The sequence below is a fragment of the Taeniopygia guttata genome, chromosome 3 (genome assembly GCF_048771995.1).
Source record: "Taeniopygia guttata chromosome 3, bTaeGut7.mat, whole genome shotgun sequence".
Taxonomy (NCBI): domain Eukaryota; kingdom Metazoa; phylum Chordata; class Aves; order Passeriformes; family Estrildidae; genus Taeniopygia; species Taeniopygia guttata.
Window position 1 is genome coordinate 56982986 of NC_133027.1, and position 13277 is coordinate 56996262.

The 13277-nt window shown below is 36.1% G+C and overlaps 1 protein-coding gene across 15 annotated transcripts in view; it reads left to right on the forward strand.

Moving 5' to 3' along the window:
* Window positions 1-13277, forward strand: part of EYA4 (EYA transcriptional coactivator and phosphatase 4) — a 139664-nt gene that overhangs the window by 88796 nt on the left and 37591 nt on the right. For 10 of the 15 annotated variants that reach the window (XM_030267959.4, XM_030267957.4, XM_012572617.5 and 7 more), the window contains 3 exons: window positions 5319-5443; window positions 6664-6732; window positions 11584-11676. In XM_030267959.4, coding sequence (XP_030123819.2) covers window positions 5319-5443; window positions 6664-6732; window positions 11584-11676 — 287 coding nt within the window. The remainder of the gene's footprint in view (window positions 1-5318; window positions 5444-6663; window positions 6733-11583; window positions 11677-13277) is intronic. The other 5 variants (XM_030267960.4, XM_012572618.5, XM_072926909.1 and 2 more) reach the window with 2 other exon arrangements.

Genomic DNA, 13277 nt, shown 5'->3' on the forward strand with positions numbered 1-13277 from the left:
TAAAACGATTGGAAATGTTACTCATTTGAGGAGTTTTTTTTTGGCTGTGTGTTTTGTTGTACTATTGGTGAAGATCTTCTGTGGAAAGGTGTTGGGAAGTTTTTTGTTGCGTATACATTTAAACAAGTGGTTTTGTATATATTGAGTACCGAAGAATTATTATAAGATTGGATGTATCTATGTGTTAGTGTACATGAATTTGTATACAACAGCATATTCCCTGGAAACCTGTCCATCATCCAGAATCTCTCTCTCTTCACCCTCTTTCTTATTGCCCACTGTGGCCTTTGAAGGGTTGTTGTAACTTCCTTTTAATTGCATTTTTACAGTTCTTGTAGGTGCAAGCAAACATGAAATATATCTGGTCTATGAATGTAACTTAAAAAACCAAACAAACTCAAAAACAAAACCCCAAAACACTAGAAAAAAAAAGGCTTTGTAATTGTGGTGTTATCTAAATTACTGATTGTTTTAAACTTTGTTGTAGATTTTATGTAATTGGAGAAATAACATTTGTGTATGTGCATCCATTTTGATAGTTTTTGTCAGAATAAAGGTTTGTATAGCTAGTTCAGACTGTATATGAAAAAGAGGTGAGCTCACTTGTCCTGTTCAGAACATGGCTGAAAGATTTGCCTAAAAAAATCTATGTGTGAAATGGAAAAAAAAAATAATCCACTTGTCTTCAAAACAGTGTAGTTGATCTGAGAGTTGAGCTGATACCAGTAGGAAACAGATTTAGCCAAGTTTGAGGAGTTCTGTTACCCAACCTTCCTATTGCACTAAAAGTTAATTTGAAATAAAGGGAAAGCTTGCTTAATTTCAGAACCTCCAGGGTAGCTGATAACTTAAATGGACAAGACTCCATGTTTCTGTGAGAAAATATGGAGTGTTTTAGAATTGGTGTTACAACAGGAGGGATACTAGAAAAACAGGAGTGAAACTAGCCTAACAATAATAGTAATAATAATAATAATATGCATATTTGCCTCAGTGAAGTTTCATGAGATTCTGCTAAAGAAATGCATGTGGCAAATTTCCTATCAAAGAATTTTAAATACTTAAATGTTTTTATGATTATTTACAAACTAAATTAAATTATTAAATTTGAAATAGCCTTCATCTATTCCTTCTTTCAGTTCTCCTGTAATTTGGATTTGTTTCAAATTCTGCACAAAGGAACTGGTATTTGTAAAACGTTCTGGTTAGGCTGGAACTTGAAGTACTTTGTTTTCATGTTAGAATATTTATTCTTTTATAAACCTTTGATAAATTATTTCATACTTTTGATCTTGTTGGTAAAAAAGTTTGAACTGGCTTATGAAGCAAAAAGTTTACATTTTTAAACATCATCTCTTTCAAGAAAATTAAGTAAATATGTTCTACTTGTAGAATTAATAAATAATCAATGGAGTTACAAGCTGTGGAAGGAGCTCAGCTCTTAGTCCATCTTAATAATAGTTAAACAGGAAATGCAGATGTATAACATAGTTACAGCAACCCAGATTTTATGAAAATAAATTTTTGTCTGCTGAAGAAAAGCAGTGCACAAATGAATATGTGATTGTTATGAAGGGAGGGAAAAAAGAGGCATTTTCAAAACAACTGTAGAAGCAAGGTTTGGGCTTTTTGACTTTAAAACAACACAAGTGAAAGCCATACAGAATCAAAGAGATGCTGTTGTCAGATGGGGCAATCATAATTAGTCCTACTTACACCTTCTGGTGCAAGGCTGGGTTATGGTGCTGGGCTGTGCACTCTGGTGGTCTGGGGTGGGGCACAAGTTCTATTCATCCACACTTGCGAAGATGGGATAGAAGAGGGTGGAATTTGTCTCTTTGGAGGCTGTTCCTTAATTCACTTCTGAGCATAGGCTAACCCTTGAGGAGATGTAACTTCAAGCTGGGGAACAGAACATGCTGTAATGGGGAAGGTCCAGAATCCCGACACAGATATATTTTTAATTCAAACCTTCTTCAGTTGGGTAGGGTTGTCTACAGGTTGGAGTTAAAGCCCACTGAGATCTGGGAGACTGTTCTGTGAAGGGGGATGTTTTAGAGGCTTTTCCAATAAGCCTCTGAAATGATGCACTAAGCATGTGCAAATACCAACTTTCAAAGACTTTAAGCACAGCCAAAGTAGAATATAAGACAAATATGTCTTGGCAGGTTTCAGGTTTTTGCTCAGAAGCTGGGAATAATACAAACCTTCTTCAAACAGTCAAGAGATAATTAAAATTTATTCTTATCCAATCCATTTATTGACAAAATGTATATTTTTATACAATGTAGAATTTTACTTAATTCTAAAAAGCAGTTTGAGACATTGCAGGAGGGGGAAAACTAAAGCTCAGTTATGTGACTGGCAGAGAAACAAAATATGTAAAGTAAAATTGTACAGTGTAGTTTTTTAAGCACCTTTAACAATAAACTTTATTCCACCTAAATTGGATTCCTCTGCATTTACTAGAAAGCAGTGTTTCATAAATAGCTGCATAAACTTAGAAGTATTAATTAATCCTTCAGAGATTTCTTTTAAACTTTTTTTTTAGTGCAGGAAAACACATCCTGAACCTGAACCTGCTTCTGATTAAGTCAGTGAAAGCAGGACTCTGATAAACATTTAGTTTGACAAAATGAATTCAAGATGTTGGAGTTATTTTGTCCATTTTACTAAGCATTTTTCCTGAATCCTCCATTCACTCGAAGATAAGATTTTACTAGGTCTGTTACATCTTCCTGAGAAATTTTTAGGCTAAATGTAAACTAAATGCATCCAGAAAAGTGAATTGAATTGTATGTGTTACACAGAAGGCAACATGTGCACTTCTGTAAATAAATCACATAGGGGTATATTAAAGTAATCCCTGTAGTTGTTCACACGGGATGAAGCACCCAGGATAATACAATGTATACACATGGTTTTGTGAAACTTTTATTGGTTTGGATATCCTTTTTATTCTTAATAGACTACCAGTAAGGACAAGATGTCTTTTACTCCTGCAGAAAAAATGCCTGTTTGTGAAGGCACTTCTTTAAAAATACTTTTAGTTCATTAACTTGCCATGTCTGTGGATGGGATGTCATTTGTTCCAAAAAATAAATTAGGGCGTTAAAAGTACTTCTATAAATACAAATACTGCACAGAAGCTTTTATGCTTGTTTGGAACAAAAAGTATTCAAATTTGATTGCTTATATTCTTTACCAAGGAAATGATAGTTAGTGGACTAGTTTTCTGATTTAAAAAATGATCTGATTTGATTAAGAAAATCTGATACATTTGACTGTGAAAAGTGTTTAAAATGGATACTTCCTTAAAAGACTGGGGAGGTGAACCAGTGATTTTGCTTCTAAAATGCTGCTGAAGTATTTGCATCTGTGGCAATGAAATATGCCTGGCTGAAAAGAAATTGTTGTAACTTTCATGCAAACCATGGGAAAAAAACACGTGTGAACTTTCTAAGCTGGAACTGCCCATTAGGTATCTGTGTGCTGATCATACTTCAACAGGAAATCATGATATTTAAAACTGCCAAGTGAACACGTGGGGAGCATTACACTGTATATGCAATTAAACACACATTGTTTATTTTGTGTAGCATTCTTCTGCTCCCTTAAATACATATAAGATGGAAACCCATAGACTTTTTTTAACCTTTAGCTGCTATACTTAAACAGAAACTGCTAAACAAAACCTGGCAGACTTGTAAACAACCTGAGTTCATTTTATTTCATCTAAATCTGATCACATTTCCAGTAGACAATAAATATAATGCACTGCTGACAGGTGTGTAGAAATGTATATACAATTAGATGAAGAAATTTGGTTCAACACAGTTCAAATCTCAGTTTATGTCTCTGCATTTCCTTGAATCTGGCTGTAAAATTCTTACCTGCTGATGCATGGCCTGCAGCAATACCAGTTTGTTCCTGCTTATCCAGAGTGCTGCTGGGCAGGCTATCCTGCCGGTGGTTTAACCAGTGCATCTCATGGTTGTCTCAGACATTTACTTGAGTAAATGGGACTCTGTTTCATGTGGCTTTGGGTAAAGCATCTATTTGTTTTCCCAGTTGAGATATAGTATTTCCTACATTTTCTCAAATATATTCAAGACATGAAAGCTCTTAATCTCTGTCTTGGGTTAAATTAATGTAATGTGAGGGATTAAATCATCCAGGAGATCAGCAGAATTACAAGTACAAAAGCAAGATAATTTCATTTTCTGGAGGGGAAAGAAACCAGATTCAGCCAGCAGACCCATATTTGATGGAAAGGTAGGGGGGTTTTGTTTGTTTGTTTTTCCACAGAGGATGATATGTGGGACACAGAAGATAGGCAGTTGAAAAATGAACTTGTAACTAAATTCTTAAAATGTTGGGTGTTGCCCTTAACAATTTGCCATTGATTGTCCTGGTCAGAATATGAATAGCTGGGAGCTGTTGTAATTGAACTATTGCAACTGTTCATCTCTTTCCTCTCCATCTCAGCCTTCTACAATGTAATAGGGCTTTTACATCCTCTGGCCTTTAGAGTATACATATGGTAGATCATTCTCTTGTTACATGTGGGCTGGCAACTTTCCTTGTATATAGAAAAATTGTTTCTCTGGGGGAAAAAAATCTATGTAATTAATACATAAATGAAGCAAGGAGTAGGCGAGCACAGGCTGCAAATTGGATTGCAATTACCGGTCTAACAAGAAATGTTCCTTGTCTGCTCTGTCTTTGAGAAAGGCAGATGTGTTGTCACTGCTTACAGCCATCTGCAGGCCCCAGTGTAACTGCGAGGCTGGAATTCACTGCTGCCTAAATCCACTTGAAATTTTGCAAGCTTCCCAGAAATTACACAGAAGAAAACAAGTATCAAGAGATCCAAGAAGAATATACACATTTGTAGGAGTGAAGAATTTGCCAGATGTACATGAAAATTCTGTTCGTTCACTCGTATGGGCTGTTCCTGTAATTTAGTGTGGATGCAGTAACTGCTGGTGGTTGGAATACAGATAATGAGAGGCAGAAGTTCCTGTTCTGGCTTTCTTATGCACAAACTCCGTGGTGTGTTTCAGTGGTAGTTTCATAAGCCTGTGTCACCTCATAATATCTAAAAGACAAGTGGAAAATAGTGGCATTGCTGCTGTTAACTGCTTTTCCAGGTTTGGTAAAAAGCAAAAATGCCAGAGGAACCTGCACTGATTTGTTAATCTGGATGCACTGCAAACTCTCCATATTAATTAAATAAATAAATGTCATTATAGAAAAAGTATATTATTTTGGATACTATCACAATGCATTAATACTGTCACCTTGGTTTTTAACAGGTCTATGGAAATGCAGGATCTAGCCAGTCCTCATAATCTTGTTGGAAGTAGTGATGCATCAGGTAGTTCCAAACTGGATAAATCAAATCTCAGTAGCACATCAGTCACAACAAATGGAACAGGAGGTAAGTATAAGTCACAGCTGGCACACAGAAAGTTTTGGCTAGTTTTTAGTCATATGCATTTTTTTACCATGATTTCAAGAATAGCCATATACCCGTTTATAAATCCAGCAAGAATGATGAAAAATTGGCAGTTATACAAGTGTAAATTTCTAATTCCAGCATCTCTTCTTTGATTTGTACCAACTGAAATAAGAGGCAGAACTGAAATAAGGTGCAAAGATGAAATGAGCATTTTTGAATGGTTGGTTTGAACACAGTGTTAAATGTTTGCTTATACCTGTTGGTAATTTATAAAATGAATTGTATTTTCTGTGTCATGCATCCTTGATGAGTAATTTACTCTTATACCCTGAGTTACATGTATTTATGTTAAATTAAAATCACTATCAAGAGAAGTGCATCAACATTAGATGTCTAAATCTAATCAAATTAGATTAATTAGATCTAATCAATTGCCTAAGTCTAATCAAAATTAGACTTAGGCAATTTCTTTTTTCTTTTTTTCCTTTTTTTTTTTTTTTTGCTGATGAATTCCATTCCTCAGGAGGTAATGAAAGTTGGTAATAAAAAGATTGTTCGATTTTCCTCAGCAGTAACTGGTTATTACTGCTGTAGGTGATACTGTAGCACTGCCATACAACTACAACATAGATATTCCAATGCTTTCAGATAACCAATTCTACCACAGCAGTAGGAGGCAGGATGCCACATTCTGAGGTGTAGTCCGTGAAAGTGACACCATGGATATGAGTCAAACTAGAGTTCCTTCTTTAGAGTTTATGCATTACTGTCTATTTTAACAGTTGGCACTAAGAAAATTTTTTGGTTTGTTCTTTCTAGCCACAAGGAAAATTCACTTACATTTTATTAACTTATTCTATTTAAATAAAAGCCTGTCAATGTCAATAACGAGTGGATGTGCCTGGGGAGGTAACTGAGCTCTGCAAAGAAGGGCTGAGCCTATTTTTAAACAGAATCCTTATTCCAGCATAAAGAGAAGAGAAAACTTCAAGCATGCTATTGAAGAACACTAGTAACTGGATGCCTCTGTATTATACAATGTGCATAAATAAACTAGTTAAAATAATACCCATAAAACCAATACAGTTCTCTTAAAAGGCTTGACTTAAAGTGCCAAAAGACTGCTTTGCCTTGAAGACTATTCATTTACACTGAACAGACATTGGGAGAATGAACTGTTGTACCATTCCTGTTCTCAGGAGACAACATGACTGTGTTAAATACTGCAGACTGGTTGCTGAGTTGCAGTACTCCCTCCTCTGCAACAAGTATGAGAGACCCTGGTACAGTGCATGCATGTGTGGTGTGTCTCCCTGACTGATGTGTGAAATCTCTCTCCATTTGCTCTGGTCTTTTCTTACGCACTTTGAATGTTCTCATGGGGTTCCCCCCTCACCCCGAGAATTTTTTCCTACCCTTTCTCAAAGGCTTTTCCCACAGCCAGAAAACTGTTAGGAAGTTGCAACAAGCAGTTATCTTGCAATGCTTTAAAAGTCGTTTGATGAGCAAGGAGAATTTAACCTGCTTATAATTAGTTTAGCTGTCTACATGATCTGAGTGACTGGGATTGTCTCGTGGTGTGCAGCATTGCTGAGAATTGCCAGTAGTCAGCATTGGTGGAAATCAGACTGATGGAATTTTCACAGAATGCCCATTTGCTTTTCTTTTGTTTTTAAGTAGAGCATTGCATGATTACCTGAGCACATGTCAAGGTTTACGGTATTGTTCTTACTCCTACTAAGACTTTCATTATTAATCAAAGCTTTTGTCTAATGTGCTGCCACATGTAACTTGCCACTTTACAAAATTTTGGCCAATTTTTCCAAGCTGTTGTTTTCATTTATGAGTTTCCTGACATGTATTATTAATTGTCATAAGTTGTAAGGATTAATAATAACTGTATATGTGACATCATTGCAGTACATACAGGATTAATCATAGATGTAAACATGGATCACCATGTTTCTCTACAAGTCATTACAAAGGTGCTTAAGTTGTGCAGGTTTAAGACTAAAGTTAGGAAGATTTCAAAAACTTGTCCTTTTAAAAAAATCCCTCAGAATCAGCTTCCATTTTTAAAACATATGTGCAAAGAAAATTTACGAAAAAACAAAGTTGACTTGAGCACAAAAGATCATTTGCACTAGAATAAGTCGTTCAATGTAAATGGTCCTGCTCAATTACAAGATTTTAAGTTTAAGGAAGACTGAGATAACTTGGGCTGTCACCTCTTTTAACTGTTCAGCATGTTCAGGTAAATTTGGAAGATAACAATTTAAGTACTAATTATTAGTAGTGAGGAAATACAATGTGTTACTTGTAATATTTAGGCAGTAGAATATTTAGAATTGTGCTTCTTATTGAGTATATTCCAAGGAAAATTCTTAAGGCTTTCTAAAAGAAAGAGGAAAATCATTCCTATGACAAGCTGTGTGGTTCATTGTTTTACATGAGCTTTTAAAATCAGATTTGTTTGCTGAACTTCTGTTGCATTTGCCTGTCCTCCTTCATGCATAGTATTAGCACCTCTTCCCCCTAAAACTCTGCATTCATTTTCAGTCCTTAACATAGAGGAATGCTTTAGAGAAAATAAAAAAGGTGGTCAGCAGAATAGCAGTCATTTTCATCTGCTAAGTCCTTTCATCAAGGTTTATTGTAGAAGCTGTTGCTATTTGGGAGCTGTATTCTGAGTTAGCCTTAAAGTAATGAAGTCTGGACAGATCCCTGGAGGTCATTTGGGCCAAGAGCAGAGCCAACATCACTGTTAGATCATGTCGCTCAAGGCAGCATTGAATTTTCCTCCTACATCTAATTGGATTTTTCCCTTAGTGCAGCTTCCCACGTGTTGTTTCCCAGGGCACCTTTTGAGGTGAGTGTGCCTTTGTTCTTTGTCATCTTTGCATCTTCCCATTAGATAGGTGCAGGCAGCTATTAGCTCTCCCCTCATCCTCCTCTTCCTAGGGCAGAACAAGCCCAGCTTCTTGGGTCTCCTTGTACACCATGTGCCCCAGCACCTCTATCCCATCAGAAAGGAGAACACGGGCTGTCTTCACTGCTAGCTGCATTCAAATGCATTTCCAGTTAGAGGTTGCTTTTCATTTTATTTTCACTCTTTCAATACATTAAACAAAAAAAATGTTAGTTATCTTAAACTGATGTTAGAATATTTTGGTTTTCTTTAGTTAGCTTTGTGCTTTCTCCCTTCTTTATTTAATGACATTCAGCATAAAGCAAAATAGGTAATAGTAAAAATCTCCAGCTACACAGAGGAAGGACCTTGATGAATTCCTTACTGGCATGAAATCTGAATGCAAAAAAGTAGGACTGTTTAAAGTCAAGCACATATAAAAACTAATTCTATAGGTATTTTCCAACAAAACTGAGTGCCAATATAATGTTTCTCCTCAAGTACAGGAGAGAGTTTCTTTTGTTTTAGATTATTTACTTGTCAGGGAAAGAAAAAATATGGTGTCTATTCATGCTGATGGCAGGGCAATGCAGCTGGCATTAACCAGAACTAGACACAATTCTAAAGCAAACATTTCAATTCATGACTGAAGATTTTGTTAAATATAACAGTTAAACACATACTGTCTTCTTGGATGCAATACTGAATATTCGCAGCTCACTATGGACAATAGTGAAATACCTTCTTGAGCAGAAAGAGATAAAAGTACTAAAAAGTACTCTTTTTCATGTAGGTAGATGCCCAGACTTTGCAGAAATAAAAACGTAGCGGTATCCATGTGTAGTAATTAGCAAATAAATTAATTTAGATAGTTTTGATACTTCAGGCAACCATACATGTTCCACATGACTGAAAGGTTTAATGGAGGCCATCATTTTGTGACTAATGACCCTTGAATTTTTTCTTGATATGTGCTTTATTGAGATGATGAAAATAAAATCACATCTTTCTCAAATAATTATAGAAATGGGAATGACTGATTACTCTATTGATCTTCAGAATTACTTTTTTCATTTTGGATTGTTTTTTTCACAGCTTTTTTTTTTATTGAAAAAAATATAGCTATCAAAATGAGGAGTGCATGACAGCTTGAAAAATGTGGCTAAAATTCTCCCCTAATGATTCCATATTGAATTAATATCATTCTGCTTGCAGGGAGACTATTTGGACATGTTAGTTTTATGAAAGAGAAATAATAATGAAAAGAAGTTTACATTCAAAAGACACACATTTAGAAGTTTTTAATCTCAGACAGTAGATGGACAGATACAACTGTATAACTGAAACCAGAAGGTATTACTTGGTTTGTTTGGCACTGGTGCACCAGTAATGCTGCAGGGCACTCTACCACTCACAGAGACAAATGCATCCCAATTTCTCCTGCTTGATCCAAACAGGTGTCGCTCTGACTTCAGCATAGGTCACTTATACAGTTGTAGATGTCAGCAGCATCCCATGTGACTTCCTGAAGTAAGATCCATCCGTTAGGCAGTGTGGCTGGAAATGGGCTGTGATTTTGTAGGAGGGGTAGCTTACACAGGGCTGGTCACAGGCAGCTTTACTGGTAGCTGTGCAATACCTAATGAGCAACTCACGGTGCTTATAGACACAGGGAAGAATAGCAGAATGGGTCTGAAGGTGTAGTTCTGGACATTTTTCCCATGAGGAAACAAAATCCTTTATTTATCTCGTGTACTCCCTTTTCCTCTGCAGGGTATATGAGGGTTGGTGAGCTTGAGAGCAGCTCAGGCTGTACTTGGACTGAATCAGCCTCTGGAAGTACCTCTCTGTCTCAGCTAAACATAAAGGGAGATTAGTAGGCACCTTTTATACGCTTAATTTAGGTGACTTGAATCTGTGCCACAGTTTTTAAATACATTGCCAGCTCAGAACATGAAATTCCCCCCTTTCCCTTGCTGTTGCCAGTGCAGTCAAATGTGGATGCAGTGATGTTGACAGATGAGAGCTTTGGTCAGCTTAGCTGAGGCCTCTCAGAGGCGTCAGGTAACCAGCTGGCAGAGAATGCTTTTCCTTGGCATATGTTAGACCTGCTGGGGGGCTCTGCCAGGCTGGCTGTCACAGCAAAGGCTTCTTCACAAATCCCAGGCTGTGCCCTTGGAATTTGGATACCTGGCATGCAACTGTGGTAGTTGCTTGTGCAGGTCTTCATTGCCTCTTCACTCTGTGGCCCTGGGCATCAACCTGTGATATCCATAAGCATATGATGAATGTCCGTGCCCAATTCTAACTGACCTTTGGGAAGAAATTTTGTTAATATCTTGAGGTTTCCCTATTTGCCAGTCAGACGGCTAATAGGACCTGCAGTGTATCCTCTACTGCTGTTTCTTACCACATCAACTGGATGGGTGGTTCCCAAATTCTATTACAAAAGTCCATGCCAAATGTTCTGTCCAAGTAACATGCTTAATTACAAAAATCTGTATTGCCTCTGTGGTGCTTTTTGTGCTTTCAGTTACAGCTTGGATGATAAGACTGCATGATGATCCCTAAGGAATATATTTGAGCTCAGACTAGACCAAACTGTTTGTTAACCTTTGATTAAGAAGCTGACTTGTCATGGCTGTCATTTGTCTCCTACTCTAGTTCCTTGGCTTTTTTTCTTTCAAATTTCTCTCTTCAGTTATGAAAAATTTCTTGTGGGTGACCTAGCTCAAAAAGGCCACCACAGATTCTGTAAAAGGGGAAAGAAAAAGGCAACATGCTAGCACTGTGAAAATAATTTGCTTATGTATTAGCATGAAACCATAATTGTTCGTTATATATATAATTGTTTTACTTGTCAGGCAAAATTATTTTTGTTATGTGCTACATCCCTTGACAGCTCATGTTTCCTTCCTCTATGCTACTCTTAGGGTATTGTTAGAATCAATTAGATTTATTTTGAAATCTCCACAGAAGACATTCCAGTTGCTAAAACCAATAGTTGGATGAATGCACAGAAACAGAGCTGTGTAGATAAATGGGCATTCCTGTCAGATTCCTGTCAATTGTCTCAGTATGGTGATAGAGTGAAGGTTGAAGCTGTTGCACGTGTGCTTGTTTGAGCTGGACTACCACTATTGAGACTGGCATGAGGACTCCAATACAAATCTAGAAGTAAAATCTCATGTCTACTTATTCTTCTATGTAGTGTCTCTTCTTGCAGTCAAAACAGAACCCATGAACAACAGTGAAACAGCAACAACAACTGGAGATGCATCGCTTGACACTTTTACTGGGTCAGGTAAAGCCATAATAAAATGACCTTTTGTTAGATGCACATTAATGCAGCATTTAATAACCATCACTAATGAACATCTGCATGGAAGCAATCTTCACAAAGCTACTATAAAAATTTATAGTATTTTATACCTAATAATAATGATAATAATAATAGTAGAAATAATAATAGCTATTTTATTTTTGTAAATGTAACTCAGCAATTTATGTGAGGTGTAATCTTAAAGAATGCCTAATAGTGATGCCTAAGACAACTGCTGTTTACAAAAGTCTCAAAATAATACTGTTATTATGGTAGATCTTTTATTATTACTGGAGATCTGTTTTCTCAGTGTTAGTCTTGTATGATATTAGGGAAAAAAAAGGGATTTATTTGTAACCGCCACGCTAATTTGAACAGTTTCAGATCTTAAAGTTTATACCTCAGTGCTAATCCTTTTACTCCTATTAGCAATGTGTTAGTTTAAACACTGAACAGATTGCTGTGTTAGTCTCTTTCCACTGGGATGAGATACTTTCTTTCCAAGAAAATGGTTTTACTTTAAATAATCATAGGCTTCAATTGCTTCTCAAAAAATTCAAGCAAACAGTGGTTTAAGTAGATCCCTAGAAATTATTGAAATGTGATGAACTGTGGAAAAGTATGGATAATCAGCCTTCTAATGATTAAGTTGAATCTTGCTAATAATAATATTAAAAAGGAGAAGAGGGAGAATAAATTTTTCATCTGTAAATATGGTAATGGCCTGATAGAAAGGAAACACCAAAGACATGAATCACCACTCCACACTGATGCTACTGTTTCCTTGGTAGACTTAGGTAGTCAAGCCCTATTTAAAATATTTTGTAAATCACAATGTTTCTGTATAATTAATTCTTTTTAAATCAGATTTTAATCAGGAATTGTCTTTTAGCCATCAGTTAAACCCAAAATTTAATTATTCAGAAAAGTATTTATAACTTATTTAATGCCTGAAGAAAATGTATTTTGTGAGATTTAAAGTGTTTACTATTTCTGATTAGAAAAATGCGATCATTTTAATTTTCATTGACCTCATTATAATTATACTGAGAGCAACCTCAGCTTAAAGGCTAAAAAGTTCCATAAATAGTCTGGGCTAAAACTTAGCTTTTCTTTTTCACTCTGTTTTCAGGCAGTGTTAAAATTTTATTAGTAATGATGACAAATCATAAAATATCCAACTCTATATATGATTTTTTTTCACTGTTGGTGAAGTTTTATCAGCTTCTGCCATGTATTTAAGGCAGCTGAGTTTTATTCTATGGGTAAGGCAACATTGGAGTGCCAAGAATTGCAGCCTTCAGCTCAGGTTAAGATAACTAAGTAACAGCTTGATTTCCCCAGGTGCCACTCAACCATCAGCTTCCACTGACTTCAAAAGAAGTCTTGAGTTCTCCTCACTTTGGATGTTTGGAAAGTTGGTGCCTCAAAAAAAAAAAAAAAAAAAAAAGATTAAAAAAAGGGCAGGAATTTGAGCCTTGCGTAATCCTTTTTTGCCTGTTAGCCACCTGCGTACTCAAAAGAAATACGAACCTGATTCTCAGTTTAGTGCACAAACTCAAGCATTAAATGAGTACAGTCAT